Source organism: Microdochium trichocladiopsis (genome assembly GCF_020744255.1).
Source record: "Microdochium trichocladiopsis strain MPI-CAGE-CH-0230 chromosome Unknown B0I36scaffold_10, whole genome shotgun sequence".
Taxonomy (NCBI): domain Eukaryota; kingdom Fungi; phylum Ascomycota; class Sordariomycetes; order Xylariales; family Microdochiaceae; genus Microdochium; species Microdochium trichocladiopsis.
The window spans coordinates 1,833,975-1,852,898 of NW_025763553.1; the positions used below are offsets into that span (position 1 = coordinate 1,833,975).

Genomic DNA, 18,924 nt, shown 5'->3' on the forward strand with positions numbered 1-18,924 from the left:
GCACACCGACAGGTTCTCATGGAATGGGAATTGAATTTCACGACAGCCATGACAGTATTGGTAAGCCCCGGGCAGGACGGCCATGTCCTTCTTCAGAGCAATGTTGATAGAGGAGTAGAAAAGCAGCCAGATCACAATACGCGTCTTGACATGGTCTTTAGCACGAGCCAAAACCATATTGAGTAATATCCAGGGGGCACAGCAGCATTGCATGGTTGTTCGTCAGTTGTGTGCCCTTGCGCTCACCACCATGTTCTGGAGTCGCAGAAAACCGAAACAAGAGTGGGATACACCCGCCGTGCATTTGTGCGCTGTGAAAATTCCTACAGTCCTCTTCTTCATTCAGGCGACCCCCCGAAGCAAGTTGTCGCGCAGTATTCAACGGGAAGGGGGTTCAGAGAGAGTCGCGATAGTTATGCCGGTTGATTCCCTCTCCAATAAAGGAGTGGGACACTGCTGTCTCGATTGCGAGGGAGTAAGGGAAAAGAACATGCATGTACAGTTTGGCCATCAGTAACCTGTCCCGTCTCCTCCGATGACTCCCGCTAACGTCCTTCTTCTAAGTGCTCTTTTTGCCAGGGCAAACAGACATCAACGACACTCTCGTCGCTCTTAGCTCGATCATCACTATCTAATGCTTACCTAGACACAGATGCTTGCTTACACAGGCTAGCCGATCTCGCCTCGATTTCACGTGCGGTTTTATCCTTGGCCAGGCCAGCAGTCATTGAATCCCCGTTTTGAAGCAAAATTGCCTAATATTGTGTCACGATTGCCCTGGACTGTTCTAAATTAGCGACAGGCAGGATCAGATCAGCCCTCCGGCTGACCTATCGTGATGTGCTTTTGTTTGCTTTGTTCATGTCATCTTTTGCCGTTTAGAAGTTCCCTGCACTCCTAGCGATCTCTTATCGGATTTGGCATGGAAATGTGAGGCTCGAAAACATCATATGTCTATCAAGGATCGCCCATGTCGAGATCTACAGTCAATTTCATGGCAACGATCATGGTAGATGTCACCATTGAAACCACTTTGCAGAAGACACTCAACCTGAAACACGCCTCAGCCGATAGTGCTGACACTCGTTGCCGCAGCGTTATGTCTACCATGACTCGGGAGGAGACTGGGGGCAATGATCAAATTGCATGCCAAGAAAAAAAGAAAGCAGCAACGCGACTGTGCCTTACATAGGCAAGACGTGCGAGATCTCCCAACTCGACGCCAACAAGCACAAGAGGCACAAAGATGGTGTGGTTCAGCTTATCTGCTACGAATTCGGCGAGCGGTCTCTCAACGAGCCTGAGCAGTTGCTTTCACCCTGCCCATAATTTGCGCAGTAGATTGTGCGAGTAACTGCACCTTGAGTGAATCGCATGCTGCGAGTCCCAAGAGAGGTGATTGCGCAGCCCCGCGTCTGATGATCCTGAATAACCTGACAATCTGCAGACAAGGCTGCCCATGCTCGCAGCCCAGCCAGCACCGACAAGACGCAATTTCAGCGTCGCCCAGCAGCGGATTTGCCATGGCACCAGATTCCCATGCCTCCGTGTTTTGTAAAGCAGTAGGACTGTCGCCGAGCATCGAGACATCTAGCTCACATGCAATAGTGTTCGCGATATTGCAGTTCACTTACATTACCACGTGGTGGCCACGAGGCTGATCGTCTCGCTACCAGACAGCGGGATTGGTGTCGCCGATCGAGCTTGGCCATGCGTCCAGACTAGGACGATGTGTCCAAGGAGGCGGGCATTCTCTTCTGGACTGTCCATAGCCGACGCCACTCTCGCCGTCGCGTTGCAGACCGCAACGGGCAGTCATGATGCAGCCGTCCTTTTTGAGCAGGTGGTTAAGTGGTTGGGACGAGAAAGGCGGATGCCACGTGTTCGCCCGGGCATCACAAAAACTCTAAAGCGGCGGAATGGAATCTCTGGACGACGTTTGTGGGACTGACGGAGTATGTCTTGCTTCCGAGGTTCCATCGCGAGGAATAGGCTGTATGTAGCAGCAGAGTATACTGGCCGCCATTGCTCTGTGCCAGCAAACTCAGAGGGGAATCGTGCATTAGCTCCCGATGTAGCGGCGGCACTCAAGTCGTGGGTCGTGGTGCGGTGTCTGAACTCGACGAGCAGCCGGGCAAAGCCGACGGAGATCTAGGGCATGACAAGGGATGGGCAAGGATGCCAGGATGGACGAGAGGGGTCGATAAGATGCTGTCCGCGGATCTTTGGGCGAAAGTCTGGAGCAGGCGGGGTTGGTTTTGGGAAGGTGGTACGGCAGGTGCAGGCTGCAGGGTGTGGCCAAGAGGGGAAACTGCAAGACCTGGTGCAGCAGCAGGTGGCGCTGCGTAGCAATGCGGCGAGCTTCACTCACAACTGGAAGCTCCCCGGCTCCAACTTCAACTTTGCTCCGCCGTCTCTCGAGAGATGCTTGTCACCAGACGCCATTGCAGCATGCCAGCCTGCCGTGGCGCTTGCCGAGTACAACGTCGACGTCCGAGGGTGCAGCTGTCGTCGTCAGATCGGGCCACCACCACTCCAGCATGGCCTTGTCTGGGCGAAACCATCACAACGCCAACTCGAAACTCGGGACCAGCCCCCTTATTGGCATGATGGGCTGACAATCAGATGTAGCATCCAATCGCAACCCCCATCCACGACAGCCACGCGCACGCCAGCCCACGTGGAAGGCTGCCGCAAATCTCTGTGACACCAGAGCTTCCCCCATTCAGCCGCTTGATAACGACAAGGCAGCTAGCTTATGCAGTGTCGCTCAACGGCGCGGTCGATCAGCAAGCACTCCCTACTGCGTGCGCTGGCACCCATGAGCGCTCTGCCGGCATACTCTCTGGGACCCGGTCTACGTGTCCGCTTTCTGCATCTACCCTGTCGAGATGTTCTGCATCAGACCAACCAACCCCCAAGCAACGTGTCAACCCTTGCCCGTCGGTCTGCGAGCCTCGAGGGCTGCTGTCAAAGCGCTCGTCTTCATGCTCAGCCATTTGCTGCACCGTCGGCAACCTCCTCGGCGATTCGTCATGCATTCTGAACTCGGCAACCAGTGACAATGATTCGGATTCCTGCGGGCCATAGCAACATTCGCAGAAACCAGTGCCGAAGAGGCAGCTCAAACCCTGGGCTCCGGCAGCTCCCAGTCGGGATTCTGATGACCGACCATAGGGAAAATCACCGCTCGTGAGAAGCAAGAGCATGTTGGTGGGCTTTTGACCCCGAATTCACGGCTTCCCACTGTCTGATAGTTCATGCCTGCTTATGCCATCACAACATCCACTACAGGCAGGATGCCCAGTACAACGTTCCCTGGGAGCTGCTTCGCTCAAGTCATCGTCAAGCTCCTGGAGTGGCCCTTATGTCCAACGGACCCGGGTTGGGGGGGTGTTGGCTTTCACTCAATCGAATGGACTCTAATAAGAGAGCCTCGCGAGTACGGCTCAATTACCCAGCTCGGTGTAGCCTTTATGGGGAGCTTGAGCACAACCCTTTCTTTTTCTCTCGCATGGGGAGCTCAGAGCACACAAGTCTAACGATTTGCCGTCAGGTCATTTCTCGAGCTCTACTCGTACTTCTATCGCCACTGTTGCCCTTAGCCTCCCCAGATCAAGATTTCGCCGCCTGCTCGCCGGCCACCGAGCTTCGCCCTCATCAGTCTGGCTCGATGCTCCAGCAGCTAGCCATAAGCGGCATCAGCCACATGCTGGGGTATGCCGCACAGACCCAAAAACGCCGCGCAGTTGCAGCAGGGCTGCTGCAGGGGTTTCCCACTCACCCAAGGGCCCTAAGGGCCGTCGTCCCCACGTTCACGGAGCATTCCGCCCCACAAGCCTCTCCCTCGGGCCGGTTGATTGTGGGAAATGCCAAGTGCTCGTCTTACAGTACATTCGTTCCTGGTTGAGCCTCGTGCACGGCGGCGAATCTGATTTGGAACGAGAACGATGGGTTGCCTGCCGGCACAGGTCCTGGAGTACGAGCCTCGCGGCGTCTAATTGAGACAAATCAGCAACGTGAGATCGCAATGGTAAGCAGCCGGCACCTGAAGATAGCCACTCCTGCGCTTGTTTGGCAATTGCGTTCTTATCGCGGGTCCTGATGTGACCGTAGCACTAGCTTGTCAAATATTGAGCCGCATTGGCGTATCGTCGGAGCTGAATTCGTCTGGCAGGGGTCCCAGCATTCGAGGCGCCCGAGCATCAACTCCACCTCGCTCGTGTCAGACAGCCGCGCCAACCGAGGTGCCCCAGCCAACTCGAAAGAACGCAACACGGAAATCAGGGGGCAGGCTGTCATCCATGCCACTCCCGCCCTGCAAAAGAGGCACCTACATTGTCGGCGTGTCCTCGCGACAATGAGAAATTTCGGATTGCTGGCCATTGGCCCACTTAGAGTTTGGATTCTAGTCGTTTTCTCTCCCGTTCCTTCGGTCCTGGACTATTGTCTGCTAGCGTCGATCCCTGGCGGAAATCATCGCCCACTTCCTCGGCCCTGTTCTAGCTCCCGATGCTAGCCAATGGCCGTCAACTAAGCGTGCGGATTCCCCTGCTGTTATTGCCTGTTCCGGTGCGGTGCCCCCATCACACCGGACGAGATACCCAATCACGGAAACGTGGCCGTGACTCGTTGTGTGGCTGGTCTGAAACGTGCAGTTACCTGCACTTGCTGTGGCCCCAGTTCTCCATGTGCCTACCCTTGGAAGTCATGTGTACTTTACCTGTGACAGGCAAGGCAGCAAGTGCTGTGGACAGTGGCGCAAAGCAGGGATGTGCTACGGCGTGGTGAATCCCCTCTTCTCTGGTAGGCGGGTCCCATGAGGCTGAATAATGTGTACCGTCAGCTGGCAGTTAATACATATGTTAATGGCTTGTTCCGCACTCCCGACCCTCGGCCATCTTTAGGCGATCTCTTTTCTGATGCTCTGAACGTCTTGGCACTCGAGGCCCGGCATGGCGGGTAGCAACACTTTGCCTGCGGGCACCGAGCCCATAGCAGCGGTCGTCCTGGTTTACTCAACAATCGGTTGGCTTTGCACTGTGACCATGATTTGGCTCACCTGGATACATCGACAGCGATTTAGTTGTAAGCCCAACATCTTCCACGTTCCTTAAGCGAAAGCCTGTGCTCACAATAATATCTACAGATGTCGCGATGATTGCCTATTTCACCTTGCTCGGAACGACAATGTCAATCACCCAGCAATGCCACGACTACATCAACTGGGAAGAGATCATGATTAAGCAATGGGAACTGGTGTCAAAGTTCCCGGACAGCCCAGAGATGGCGACAGCGCAGGGATCCCAGGGCCTTGATCTCATTCTATTCTACATTCGTGGGTCTGGTTCGCACTCTGGTCAACACCTGGCAGACATTGACTTGGTTCAGAATTTTATACGTACAACGCCAGCGCTCTTTGCGTGCTGTTCTGGTAAGTCTCCGCCATGAGCCAGTTCTGCTCCTTGCAGCCACTAACATACACCGCAGGGCTGGCGAACTTGCGCAAACCTTGTACGGCTTCGACGCCAAGCCCAGATTGAAGCGCGTGTGCCGGAAGATCAACCAGGCCGGGCGCGGCGTTGCGATTATTCTCCCGCTCTTCACGACGCTCATGCTGCGACTGCCCGAAGTCCGAGCGCACATTTTGTCATTCCTTCTTGTCGCTGATCTCCCACGTACGTGCCACGACTCAACTGTGAAAAGGGAAACCCGTATGAGGCCCAAGCTGACCATTCCTAGTCATGTTGAGTATGACCTTGGGTAGTCTGATGGTCATGCTTATCCTCATCCGGTACCTGGTAACACAGAAAAAGTTTACCCAGTGGAGTATGCCTCGGACCGACCAAAGCGGCAGTGACAGGGGCACAGAGGCCGGCCTTTCGTATGCTTCCACTTCCAGTTCGAAGAGGATAGGCATCCAAAAGATTCGGAGCAAGCAGGGTGGTATCTATGATCGCTGGCTCATGATCCGCTTCTTCCTATCCTTCATCATGCTCGCGTAAGGACAAAGCCCTCCAGAACCAGTGACCATCCACACCATTGGCAGCGAGCTAACTGTGCGTTCCACGATAGTGTGTTCGACGTCACCACAGTACTGTTCCAACTTAACGCATTGAATGCCAACAGGAAGGATGGAATACTACCTGCCCCTGACATGAGTGCGGAGCGCGCCCAAACTACTCTTCTTGGGTTTTTGCCTGGAGTTACCCCCGGCATCATGCTATTTCTTGTTTTTGGGACGACGGCGGGACATCGAAGGAAGATATACGAGGCTCTTGTGCCTAAGCGATGGCAGAAACCCGTGGGCGAACGCTTTGAGCTGTCTGCTCTTTTCAAGTCTCGAAAGCGCAGAGCCATTGACAGCGCCTCACCCAGTACACGCAAGTGGCCCTGGGCGGATCGCGGTGTTCAAAGAGTTCCGTCTTATGCCATGTCACCCCGGGCAGCCATGGCCACGCCGGCAGTGCCGCTCGGACCCGTGCGCCACAAGAAGGGCGGCCAGAGTGTAGACATCATGAGCATGCTCACCAAGGAGACTCTGGCGGATCTTCAGAAGCCGCTGCCTCCATATCCATCGTCGGCGGCCGAACGCTATAGCTTCGACACGCCAGGCACAGGAGCCTCTTCGCAGCCTGCCTCCATACGCGAGGCGAGAGTCGAGCAGGTGGTCTGGAGGACGTCGGTGCATGACCCGGCGTCGAGACCAGTGCATATTTCACACCAAGCGCGACGCGGCAGCTACTACACCGCGGATCCAGAGCAGAGCGATGAGTCGGGTCCGACACTGCCTATCATGCAAAACGACAAGAGAGATTCGAGAACATAAGGATCTCATAGGGATTTTCCCCAATGTTTTTGATATAGACTACGAAGATAACGGCCGGTCACATTTACAAACCAAGATACACGACAGCATAGAAGGGAATCACCCTGGGGCGTTGATTTCAGCGAACCACACTTTTTTTAATCGATCCGGTCTTGGCATTCTTTTGTTTGGTACATATTTATCCACATCATACATACATGCAGCTGTTGCGAGGCCACTGCGGAATTGGGACGGGACGGGACGATTATAGAGTTGCGCGGACTGGGCCTGGGAAAAGGGGGGCGTTAGGGACTTATCTTAGCCGGGTTCTTTTGGTCCGATTTTCAAGTGTGTAGCTATTGTGCGGCTTTTTCAGGAGATACCCCCCTTTAGCACGCGCGGTCAAATCACAACATGATTATTATCATTGTCATCATCATCATCGTCATCGTCATGGCCTCCCACACAAGTGGAGCTCTGCGAGGCGGGTCATCCCTGTTGTCGCTTTCGCTTCAGGTAACGAACCCACTGGTATGGAGCGGCTGCAGCTCTTGGTGGAGAAAGTATCCTTGCTGCAAATCAGGTCCCTGAGCTTTTCGTCATGAGTCTGAAAAAAAGATACAAGAAATTGCCTGAGGCGGTGTCTTCTCCCACGCACGCCCGAGGGCTAATTAGTGATTACCTGTAAGGAACCTCGGTCTTTTTTTTTTTTTTTTTTTTTTTTTTTTTTTTAAAAGATGCAGCACATGCCATGGATGCCGTTGACTTGCTGTAAGCAGCGCATCTATACAATGCTGGCACTGGGGCTCGTTTGTTACCCTCCCCCTCTCTCGGCTCCTGGGCCCATTGCCCACCATGATCCACAACTCTCTACAAGAAAGGCCCCCCACACGACGATGGACAAAAAAAGGGCCGCGTGGGGGGAGCATACCGTGCCGCGAGTCAAGAAATCAGGTGATCCCAATGGCCTCGAAAGAGGAGTCGTCAGTGGCGTGTATATATAGTATGGAGAGGAGGTGAAACGAAGTCGGATAGCCTTGCGCGAGTGGTAGTGGGACGGGTCATGGGTGACTGGACTTGGGGCATGTGATAATAGCTTTTGACCGTTTCATATATGGCGTGGTTCAAGAGGTGCACACAAAGCCAAAGACAAAGGGAAAGACCTGTAGCTCCTGAAAGATTCACATATCCACTTGGAAGTCAATCAGATGCAGGAAGATGGTTGTAACAGAAGAAATCGATGATATTGATATGCATACTGTTAAAAAGTAACCCCCAACAAAACCATGCCAATTTTCCAAACTTGCTGTTCCATTTTCCTTCCAACTCCCGTATCCATGCCCAAGAAAAACCAAAGACCAAAACCCAAAACCCAAAAAACCCAAAAACCAAACGCTGTGTATTGATGCTTGTCGTTATCCCTCGTTATCCATTCCATGTTTCCCAAAATCCACTTTCCCAAAACCAAAGGCGCCCCCCCAAAAAAGCTCGCCGTGTGTATAGGTGTGTAAATGCTCAATGCCGCTCAGAGAATGCTCCGCCAGGCATCTCTGTGATAATGTTATAATAGAGGAGGGCCCGGAGCCTGGTGGTGGCCGTTTTGTAGTGACGTGGTTATTGAGCTCCCTCCCCCATCTATTTGCCGTTCTGAGCCGCTTGAGCATGCTCAAATTCGTCAATCTGAGCCTGGCTCGCGCCCCCGGCGTTGTGGTAAGAGTCGTCCCACATGGGATATGGCAGTCCCCCGTGCCACTCGTGGCGGAGCCTGGCGCTGAGCTCCTCGCGCTCTGCCGGCTTCAAGGGCTCGCGGCTGTCGAGGACCCATCCGTTGGCCGCCAGTGCCTGGTACATGCCGATCTGCTCTTGCTCGGGCAGTTGGTTTGCCTGCAGCTGGTCGCAGACTGTGAGCATGCCGCCGATGTACCGCATACACGCATCCTTGACGGTGGTGACGTGCTGCCGTGTGTACTTGAGCTTCTCCCGGTTGCCCTCTGGCATGGGCACCTGGCGGAGATTCTCGAGGGCCAGGAAGCGGCGAGGGACACCCGAGGGCGCGGGCTTGTTGGCGTCCCACATCTTCAGGACGGTGGTGTGGCCGAGCTGCGGTGGCAGAGAGAGCATCTGCTCGCGGTAGTGTGGGTGGCGGTAGCAGCAGATCTTGACGGCGAGCTCGCGGGCCACCTTGCTGAAAGTGTCGATGACCTCCTGGAGCTCCTTGTATACCGAGCAGTTGGTGCGCCCATCCTCGACGTTGCGGTCGCACTCCATGTTGCGCGTGCTGCAGCGGTCGCAGCGGCCGCTGCCGGTCGTGACCTTGCACTTGGTCTTGGACTTGCGGCAGCCGACGCAGGAATGGCTGCCGAGGGTGGTCCGGCTGGTGCGCGGCTTTTTGACGGCGGCACTGCGGCGAGCCGAGGATTGACTTGAGGTTGTTGATGACGGAATAGTTGGTGCTGGTCCAGAGGGGTCCGGGATAGTTGATGCTGGACCAGATGATGCCAGGCCAGGTTGTGCTGGGCCGAAAAGTGCTGGGTTGTTGATAATGGCCGGATCCAGTGGGATTTGAGGGATGAATGGACCAGGCGCCACCTCCGGCACGGTAAAGGGAGTTGAACCATGGTCGTTTTGGAGTTCGGTCCAGTTGAAGTTGCCCAGGTCTGGTGGGGGGTTGAAGTTGTCCATGCCTGGCATCTGACTGAAGTCGCCGAGGCTTGGCATCTGGTTGAAGTCGAAACTGCTCTGGTTCGCAGCCTGGAAGAGATCGAACATGCTTCGATCGGCATTAGAGAGGCCTTGGCCGAACTCACTGAAGGGCGCGTCCTCCTGTCCCTGTCTGTCCGCCATGATGAGGCCGGCGAGTGCTTGTTGTGGCCAGGAGTGAAGATGTCGCGAGGGTCTGGAGACCGCAGAGGACCAAAGGGTCTAGAGGACCAAGGAGTCTAGTGCAGGGCCAGACGTTGTAGTGCTCTGGAGATCTAGTTGTATGACCTGACTGAGTTGTTTCGGCGAGCTGAGTCGTGAGAGCGAGCGCGTGAGAAGCTTTAGACGAGAACAGATTTTTGGGTTGTGCATATGAATGGCAGATGCTCGATTTCTGCGCAGCGAGATGTCCTTATGTGCTTTTCTTGCTGGGAATCAAAGTTTTCATCTTCTCGCACAATCCCACGATCCAACACAAGTGAGCAGACGGAAGCAGGAGTTACAATGTGTACGGGCGTGGGCCATCCTTGGGCGTCACTTGGGCGGGTGGTTGGGGTGTCGAGAGGCATCTCCGGGCAATCCTGAACAAGTCTAGTCGTTGCAGTTGTTTTCGGGGAAGTGTTTAGACGCACGGGTGGCCCGCTGTTGAATGCGTAGCGGATTCAAGGTGTGAGAAGGCGGAGACCCGAAACAAGAATCGAGTTGTTGTGGGAGCGCGCTGGAGCAGCGCAAAATCACTGGATGTTTCCCTTGGGACTTGAAGGTGCACCGAGGCGCGCAAAGGAATTCAGGACAGGGACAAAGGGAGGCTGCAGGTAACGAAAGTCTTGTACGTGGAGAGATTCTTCTAAGATGCGTCGAAGCAGGTTGTGATGAAAATGGGGTGCACTACACTGAGTGTCAAAGGCCAGCATTACGTTGACACGCCTTCTGGGACCTTGGCAGCATTCTCCGAAACGTGCCTGCCTGCCTTGGTCAACCGGTCTTTCCTGCTCTTTGACTTGGACCGGGCCGCGCCGCGGACAGGCAGCTTCGGGCATGGGGTGTGGACAGTGCTCTGGCACACCCTGCAAGAGATGGGCGGGCCAGCCTGAATTCTATGGCCCCGGGGACTTCCACAAGAGTTCACAGAGCACTGGAAGCGGCCAGAGACCCGTGGGCCACAGCGCTTGGCGTCGTCAACCCAGCCCACCAAGAAAAAGAGTAGCGGCTCCTGAAGGCCACTCGGGTAGCGGCACACCGCAGGGGTTCGTCAACTGCGACGGCCAGCGACGTGGTTTGGGCGGGTGGTATGGAGTTGTTTGGGCTGGTTCCTGGCAAGTCATGGAAACCTTGACATGTAAACAAACGTGTGTGCATGCATTAGCGGCGGGCCTTGTTGGGTGGGCAGGGGCACGTCAGATCCAGGAACCTACCTTATTTAGTGGGGCCACCCCACTCGCTCGTGCCTTCCTGTCTTCCAAGGTTCCGTCCCACGGGCTGCCTTCCTCGAGGTTCCTTCCCCACGTGCTTCTAGACCACTGCGACACCCGTCACCAAGGCACCATCCTCCTGCCATGCAGCAACAAACCACCAGGCCAGCATAAGTCGGCGCACCCAACCAGCCAGCATCACCGACTCGCCTCGGGCCCTTCTTCCACGCAGCGTCGCCCTCTGGCCGCATCTCTGACGCCTCAGGGCCAGAGCCTGGCTCCTCCAAATCTGACAGCAGGAGTGCACGCACCACACCCGTTCCGCAGGTTCGCCTTCAGAGAACATCTCTCACTCCCTCCGCACTCATGGCATTCCCGGCTCGCACGGCAGTCCCTTCCACCCAGCTGTCCTCCAGTCCCCCTCGTTCCCCCGGCCCCCCACAAGACACCGGTGGAGAAAAATACACGACCTCACCGGACAAAGTGCTGTTACAGACACAGGCGCCAAGCCAGGTCCTCTGAACCCCCGGGGCTGGCATCTGAACTGGACCATATCTTTACTTACTTCACCCGTTCGCTCGAGCCATCGCACAATGGAGGATGAGACGCACCCGGGGATCAGTCCTGGTGCGGTCAAGCAGCCTTCTTGGGAGGCATACGAGGACAAGCGCGTGATAGGCGACTGGTTGCTGAGCCCGTAGTGATGTCAGTGCGGACTTGCGATGATTGACGACGGTGCTGGTTCAGTGCCCGCTGCCGCAGAGGCGACGGCGGGTCATCGCGCTCGCCCCTTCTCACGTACTTCAGCCATGGTGACTTCCTCCAAGGACGACGCCGTCTCCAACGCTGGACCGTTTTGGCCGGGCACGCCGCGCGCGCAGGTTCCCATGCGAAAGCAATCACTGTCCCTTCCAAGTTTTTGGTGCGCCTCTCCTTCCGACTTTTCCTCGTGCGTTCATTCTCGTCCCTTCTCAGCCACCCCAGCCAGCCCCAGCGATTTATCTTATCACGAGATTGTCAAAATCCAGACTGCAAAACGAGGGGTAGCTAGGTGCTGCTGCTCACGACGGCCCGGTGGCCTACATTCGATAACCACCGAGGACTGGCGTGCAGCTTGTCAAACATATCACCGGTGAAAGATTCTTTCTGCCCGCAGCCCCTGCCCAGTGAGGTGCAACTACGTGACTTGAGATTGGAGCATTCGTGGGGACAGCCAGCCATGAAATACACACACACACATCCCATGGCATGGGATTTCCAGTTCATCCAATCTCGATGACACGCTCTGGACAAGTACCCCTCGTAACATACATTGTAAATGACGCGTCACCCACTCGTCGTGGTCCATCTAGCTCTGTCGCAGGGCATTCAAGTCTGCGACCTGCAATGCCTCGATATTGCCAGAGTAGTCAGCAGAGGCAACGCCAACATTGACTATCTTTATTTGTCTGGGTGAGGTATTGCAGATGCTTCATATAAGTACAAGACGTTGAAAAAACAGAACTATGGAAAATGATGCTGCCTATTCTAGCTCGTGTATGTTCACAGATGATGCTCACGTGTATGTATGTACTTCTGTCCTCATTTCATGGTAAATATGTTGGGAACAATAAATTGGCATGGGGACATATGCAATTTGCGTGCTCGGTTCAGATCACGACACCACGCTCTGCCCAGCCATTCCTTCCCTTCCATGCCCATAGCACCATCAATGCGCCTACCCACGTCGCCACCGTCATGGCCCAGAATGGGCCAGCATAGCACTGTGTGCCGTGGCAGAAGATGTCGTCTTCGGCGGTGCCATCGGCCGAGGTGAGCGGCGGGTTGCTGCTTGCGCCGGCCTGGTACGCTGCAGAGTAAATCAGCCCCCACATAGTCGAGCCGGCGGCGGGCGTGAGGGCAATGATGCCAAAGTTTGTGCCAAAGTTCTCGACACCCCAGATGATCGTGATGATGATGGGTGTGATGCTGAAGACGGCGCCGTAGCCGGCTCCCACAAAGCCCGACACAACCCAGAACCGGTCGCCGTGGCCTTGCGCACCACCTGCTGCCAGGAAACCGGTGCCAATGGACTGCGCGACAGCTGCTGCGATGAAGAGGACGACGCGAGACACTGTAAAGGTGCGACCAGCGGTACTAGGCTCGGAAGCATGAGAAGCACCGACCTGAACGTGCTGACTTTGCGGCGTGGGGGACAGTAAATCGCTCAGGGAGGCGGCCAGAAGCCTCGCAAGTGTACTCACAGCAGCCATGATGGAGACATGAGTGGCGGCTGTGGTCCGGGCACCGTGATCGTCTGGAGAGTACAGCGTGCCGATCACCGTGCCAAGATTGTTGATGAAGGCCTCACCCGGGCCGTTGATCAGCCAGAATCCCGCGGCAAACCACCACATGGTGGGATCGGTGAGGAACCTCTTCGTCTCCGCATTGAGGAGGAAAGTCTTCTTTAGTCTCGCCGCCTCATCTTCGTCATCCTTGACGAGGCTAGCGGCGTCACTTCCCGCAGTGGCCTCGTCGATAGCTCCGTAGCTGCGCTCCGCACGACGATGGAAAACCTCGCTGCCCGTCAACAGGCCACTGCGCTCCAGTTCCTCGATCGCGTCGTCGATGAGATCCTCTTCGTCCAAGACTCTCAGAGCAAAAAACCCGAACAGTCCAACGACGGTAAACAATGTTGCCAAGAAGACAAAAAACTTGAAAACATCCACATCACCAACGGTTCCATCTTCGTGGCGCTCACGGAGCAGCTTGCTGCCGATTTGGGACAAGAGCATGGCACTCAGGCCGAAAGAGGCAATAGGAGCCACGAGCATGAGGCCGCGATACCTGCCCTTGCCAAAGTTCTTCGCACAGGTGGTGATTGCCGCAATGTACATGCCTGCCGTGCCCATGCCAATGGCCACAAAAGCACACGCCATGCCGGAGACGCCGGACCTGCTCCCGATCGCAACCTCGGACACGCCGTGGTGGAAGAGGGCGGCGGCAGTAGCATAGCCACCACCCCCAAAGATGGCAGCGAAGAGCGCGAGCGGGCCCGGGCCAACGCGGTCGCAGGCGTAGCCAAGGATCGGAACGGGTATGTACAAGGCGATGCTCATGGCGGTGGCAATGGCATTGACCTCGAATTGAGAGAAGTGGAGGCGTGACTGAAGGAGGTGGCCATAAAGGGAAAAGACGGTGATTGCACCAGCCGAGATGGCACAGCAGATTGACGCGACAAAGGCGAGCGCGCGGCGGGCTTGATGGACTCGCCGACGGGCGGAGCGGGCGGCGGCATGATTGAGCGAGGACGTGTCGGAGCGAAAAGAGCTGAGGGTGGATGAGGATGAGGATGGGCGCAGCAGCGGCGCATCAGCGCCAGAGCGCTCTGCTGGGTGAGACATCGGGACACTGGTGCTGTCGGCAAATCGGTCGTGGTGATCGGGTGGTTCAACGGCTGGGGGCGGCCGAGTACGTGAGACAAACACAACGTTGTCGGATGGCAGAGGAAGTCGAGTTCGAGCTGCCGAAGGCTTGGAGCGCGAGGCTCCGGGGGAGAATGAAGAATTACGGCACCATCGAGGATTGTGTTGTTTGCGAAACAGGACCGCGTCGTGAAAATGAGAAGGGAGGAGAGCAAGGCGGATGATGATGACCAGTCGAAGTGGAGGGAGGCTCGGAGCTTGCGTAGGCGTAAGATGACATCGCAGGTGGCAGGCCAGTGGCTGCGCAACAATCGCAGTGCGAAACCGGAAGGTCGGGAGCGGTTGGCACGGGCGGGCCCCACCCGCTGACAACGCGGCAGGCAGGCACGCCCAAGCCCAAGCCCAAGCCCACTGGATCACGTCACGGGGCACAGCATCACGATCAGGCTGCTGCCAGGTGTTTACGCCCACCTCAAACTACTAAGTAGCGTACCTAGCGTATGGCTTGACCTAATCCCGCTATTTCAGCACAATCCACTTCTAGCAGCCACCCAACATCAAACCGCCTGGACCACCATGTGACTCCCGCTGTCTGACTCGCCCACCAAAGACAGCCATGGCAGCAATTTCTAGACTGCATGCCTGCTTAGCGTGACACAGAGGGCTGGAGGTTCTTGACCTCGGCAAACTTGTCTGGGTTCACAGTCGGGTCGTTGAGAGGATCACCATCCGCTCCAGGATTGGCCATCTCATATTCCAAGGTCTTGATGAACTTGTAAAACACCACTGCAATCAGTGCCCCAGCGAACGGGCCGACCCCTAACACGCACAGGACCAAAGTCAGTAAAGAGTGGCAAGGCGTAGTTTCTGCGTATTTGCGAAGTCAAGGCTCCAAAACCGCGAGGGAGACCGCTTACAGTATATCCAGTGCTCTTCATCAAAACTGAGCGTGACGACACATGGCCCAAAACTGCGCGCCGGATTCAGCGACCCCCCAGTGAACTGCACGCCGACCATTTCGGCAATGAAAAGTGCCAGGCCGATGCCGACGGGTGCAATGAAGGTGGCCCGGTGTTTCTCCTTGGCGAGCATGAAAATGGCGAAGACGAGCTCGGCCGTGAGGATGGCCTCGATGAAGACACCCTGCACAATGCTGGTCCCGTTGGACAACGTCGTCTTGACATTGAACGCCTGTGGCAGTAGATAGAGCACAATCACGCTGGCGAGCATGGAGCCAAGCATCTGCGCGACAAACAACCACACGGCACGCTTCAGCGTGATGGCGTGCACCAGGAGCATCGCCAGTGTCACGGCTGGGTTGAAGAGCCCGCCACTGATGCGGAAGAAGACCCACACATTGACCATGAGCGAAAAGCCAAAGATGACGGAGATGTACATGAGCACAAGCAGGTCGAATCCCGTCGCCTCGCCCGTCGTCGTGTTCGAGTCGCCATCCCCGCTCGCTGTCGCCCGCGACTGGATGTTGGCAACCTCGGTACCCGCGAACGCTATCAGCAAGAACAGCGTCGTGCCCACGAACTCGCCCAGGCTCGAGACAAAATGATTCTTAAAGTCCGAGTTCATCCACTGAGTGAATGGCAGGCGCAGCACCTCGGCTTTCTCCTCCGTCGTGAGATCCCTCCACTCGATGCGCTGCTGGCGGCTCTGGGCATGGCCGCCGCCCATGGAGGACTCGTAACCCATCTCCTCGTCCCGCATGCGTATCATGGGGCTGGTGGTGTTGCAGCTGACTTTGTCGGCCTGAGAAGAGGGGCGCCGCTGATGGAGTTGCTGCTGAAAATACTGCTGCGCGGCACCACCGCCACCATTAGAAGAATGATAATCCTCAGAACTGTGCCGGTCCTCGAGCAGCGTCCTTCCGCCCATGGCCGGGCTTGGTGAAGGCGCTCCATCGTGACCAAAATTGTACGCCCGGTTCATGTATGCACGCGGCGGCCGGCTGTGGCTTGGCCGCCGCGTGAATTTGTCAGGGTGAATCCTGCCTTCGTCTCTGAGGACATCTCCGCCTCCTCCGCCGCCGTAATGAGGAGTTGGATTCTGATTGGTGTAATTGTAGCCACTATAATAGTACTCGTCGTCCCGGCCGTCATCAATGCTAGAGAACCGCACAGGACGTCCTGCAGAGCGCAGTGAAGATGACTTGACTGGTCCATCGTAGTCATTGTATGGCATAGGAGACACGAGTCCAGTCCGACTGTGCGGGCGGCCCGGGCTCGAAACGCCTTGGTAGGTACTCATGTTGTCACGAGACTGGCGGCTATTGCCAGGCACGGTGGTGACATCGTGTTGTTGGGGTGAAGGGTGCACGCCCGGCTCGTTCTGGGTGTTCGTTGCAGTGTAGGTGGTAGCCGTCTTGGTGGCGGGGATTGGTTTGGTCTCGTTAACAGCGGTCAAGGCGTCGTGGATTTCTGCGTCTTTGCTTAAGCTGGCCATTGTCCTTGGATGGAGGCTCTTTCTGTTGTCATACAGTCAGACAGGGGATGAAAATCACCGAAGTGGTTGCAAGGCGTGTCAGTTTTGTCAGCGAGGTTGTCAGCGAGTGTATAGAACGATCTCTTGAGGATCGAGATATGCGAAGAATAAAGCAGATAGCAGAGGAACCGATGAGCAATCTTGTTATTTAACACACAATACCTTGTGAAAGGGAAACACAACGCTGATCTCTGACCACATTGACACATATATCGAACCATTCTGCCTCTGCGAAGCACTGCACAACATCATCATCGCCGATCTCAGAGCACATCGGCACCATTTTTCGGCATCGTCAAAACTAGCCAACGATCGACAAGCAAGCCAAGCAAGTTCCTATGCCAACACTGCCGCCAATGAGGCAGTACTTGCATGTGTATGGCTCATAATCCCTGCAGCACATCAATCAAAAGTCCAAGGGACCCAGGACTAGCACTCTCTTGGCGTGCCATACTTTGTATTGACCAGTAGGAAATCTCGAAGAATAACCTCGTCGACTAGGGAACGTCAAGCCACTTACACCATTTCTCCCGCGCTCCCATGCTGGGACTGGAAGTTAGAGGCCTTACCCTTTCTGGTCATGCGTGGCAGGTCATTTTCTGCAAGCTTCATGTCTTGCTCTGAAGCAGACAGAATGACCCGATGTCTTGGACAAAAAAAGAAGGACAACGCGCGGACAGGATTAGACTCGGCTTGGTGTTGGATTGGTGTGGAGAACAATGCGTGCGCGCGCAAAGCATCTTTTCAGCTTGCTTTCCCCCGGTCCATGGGAGAAGGCGATCAGGGTTCGTCCTTGTCGTCATGGCTAGACAAGACTCTCTGTCTGGTGCAGCAATCTTTATAAAGGTTCCATGGTCGACCAGTTGTCTTAAGACATCACTAGTACGCCTGTGTCATGGATGAAGCATAAGAGGAGGTGGAGACGAGAATGAAAATGCGCTTATCATTGACGGCTTCCTCTGGTAGGTGGCACCATTTTTCAGGAGTCACACAAGTGCGATTCGGACATGTTCTAGCCGAAGAACAATTGAAAGCCGCTTACGAAATGGTGCCAAACTTTGGAGACGAGGCTCCGAGCTGCCACCAAGACGCTCCCGAAACTCTATCCCCACACCACAAACTTGACTTGACGTCAAGTAGACAAATAACACGAACAACAAAAGCAAAGTCAAAAATTAGCAAGGTGAGAATCATCTCCAGCTCCGGGCGGCAAACTCCTCGCCTTTTTGGTTTCATTCCTCTTTCCCTCTTGCTACCTTCCCTTTTTTGCTTTTCCTAGGCCCTCTTCTCCCGGGCGGCCAATACGTCAGCCACATGCCAACACACCGGCCCAGCCCAGCCCAGCCAAACCCACACCAGGACTCAATGAAACGGCGCTACGGTACCCGCTGCGCTGTCACTGACAAACAGCACACATACTTGCTGAAACGAGAGTATTTTTTTTCAACCCTTACTTTATCCTGCTGATCTAAATGAGGACTAGCTGAGCTGTCAGAACCACATCAGGGATGGACCCTGCTTCTCATTGACCAACTTACCTGCGCTCCAGACCGAGTCATGAATGCCGCGCATTCTTGTCATCCTCTCTCGGTATCATCGTCATGGTTTCGCCTTGTCCGCATTTGCACGCGCTGAAGGGCATCGAGAAGTCAAAGAACGAGGCTCGTGTCCCGTCCTTTTCTCAGTCTCCCAACCACATGACGCACGTTGGCTAGAGGAAGCGGAGGATGCTGCGGTGGCTTCCATATTGGCATAAATGGTGGTGCCCCATTTTGCAAAAAAAAAAAAAAAAAAAAAAGAATGCCGACAAGCTTGAATAAAGCGCAGTCTCTTTCCACGCCTTGTCTTTTAATAATGCAGCCAGCCACCTTGCCTGCATGAATCTCGATACGTGGCTGGTCCCCCAGGGGACGAAGCACGGAGCCGCCGCTTTCTGGCGCCCTGGTCATCGGAGGATATAAGAAAAAGCAAAAGACTTCTGCATCATTCCGCGCACACACACACACACACAGACCAAGGCCCCCCCGGGAAAACAGGGCTGACGATGGCTGAACGTGGTAGCGATAGAACCTGGAGTATGCACGAAAGTCCGGTTTCCGGGTATGGC

General features: G+C 55.5%; 5 protein-coding genes across 5 annotated transcripts; 2 read left to right on the forward strand and 3 right to left on the reverse strand.

Moving 5' to 3' along the window:
* Nucleotides 1-3,166: 3,166 nt before the first annotated feature.
* Nucleotides 3,167-3,954, forward strand: B0I36DRAFT_30912 (uncharacterized protein). Its single transcript, XM_046152092.1, has 2 exons — nt 3,167-3,213; nt 3,295-3,954. The coding sequence occupies exon 2, from the start codon at nt 3,368-3,370 to the stop codon at nt 3,908-3,910; it is 543 nt and encodes a 180-aa protein (XP_046007481.1). The 5' UTR covers nt 3,167-3,213; nt 3,295-3,367; the 3' UTR covers nt 3,911-3,954.
* An 891-nt stretch (nt 3,955-4,845) lies between these two features.
* Nucleotides 4,846-7,222, forward strand: B0I36DRAFT_334181 (uncharacterized protein). The gene is made up of 6 exons (XM_046155316.1): nt 4,846-5,088; nt 5,150-5,338; nt 5,392-5,434; nt 5,491-5,678; nt 5,743-6,001; nt 6,076-7,222. Exons 1-6 carry the CDS (start codon nt 4,956-4,958, stop codon nt 6,827-6,829), a joined length of 1,566 nt encoding a protein of 521 aa, XP_046007482.1. The 5' UTR covers nt 4,846-4,955; the 3' UTR covers nt 6,830-7,222.
* A 1,221-nt stretch (nt 7,223-8,443) lies between these two features.
* On the reverse strand, nt 8,444-9,652 carry B0I36DRAFT_367702 (uncharacterized protein; the record flags this gene model as incomplete). Its single annotated transcript, XM_046159514.1, has 1 exon — nt 8,444-9,652. One exon carries the CDS (start codon nt 9,650-9,652, stop codon nt 8,444-8,446), a length of 1,209 nt encoding a protein of 402 aa, XP_046007483.1.
* A 2,917-nt stretch (nt 9,653-12,569) lies between these two features.
* On the reverse strand, nt 12,570-14,303 carry B0I36DRAFT_377213 (major facilitator superfamily domain-containing protein; the record flags this gene model as incomplete). The annotated part of the gene is made up of 1 exon (XM_046160534.1): nt 12,570-14,303. One exon carries the CDS (start codon nt 14,301-14,303, stop codon nt 12,570-12,572), a length of 1,734 nt encoding a protein of 577 aa, XP_046007484.1.
* Nucleotides 14,304-14,911: 608 nt separating this feature from the next.
* On the reverse strand, nt 14,912-15,652 carry B0I36DRAFT_334186 (aquaporin-like protein). Its single transcript, XM_046155317.1, has one exon. The coding sequence runs from the start codon at nt 15,621-15,623 to the stop codon at nt 15,165-15,167; it is 459 nt and encodes a 152-aa protein (XP_046007485.1). The 5' UTR covers nt 15,624-15,652; the 3' UTR covers nt 14,912-15,164.
* Nucleotides 15,653-18,924: the final 3,272 nt, after the last annotated feature.

Excerpts from the sequence above, each read along its gene's own strand:
- B0I36DRAFT_30912 (XM_046152092.1), top strand. The coding sequence starts at position 3,368 with ATGTCCAACGGACCCGGGTTGGGGGGGTGTTGGCTTTCACTCAATCGA.
- B0I36DRAFT_334181 (XM_046155316.1), top strand. The coding sequence starts at position 4,956 with ATGGCGGGTAGCAACACTTTGCCTGCGGGCACCGAGCCCATAGCAGCG. Across the intron at positions 5,339-5,391 it reads TCTCATTCTATTCTACATTC|AATTTTATACGTACAACGCC; the intron begins GTGGGTCTGGTT and ends GACTTGGTTCAG. Across the intron at positions 5,435-5,490 it reads GCTCTTTGCGTGCTGTTCTG|GGCTGGCGAACTTGCGCAAA; the intron begins GTAAGTCTCCGC and ends CATACACCGCAG.
- B0I36DRAFT_334186 (XM_046155317.1), bottom strand. The coding sequence starts at position 15,623 with ATGCTCCTGGTGCACGCCATCACGCTGAAGCGTGCCGTGTGGTTGTTT.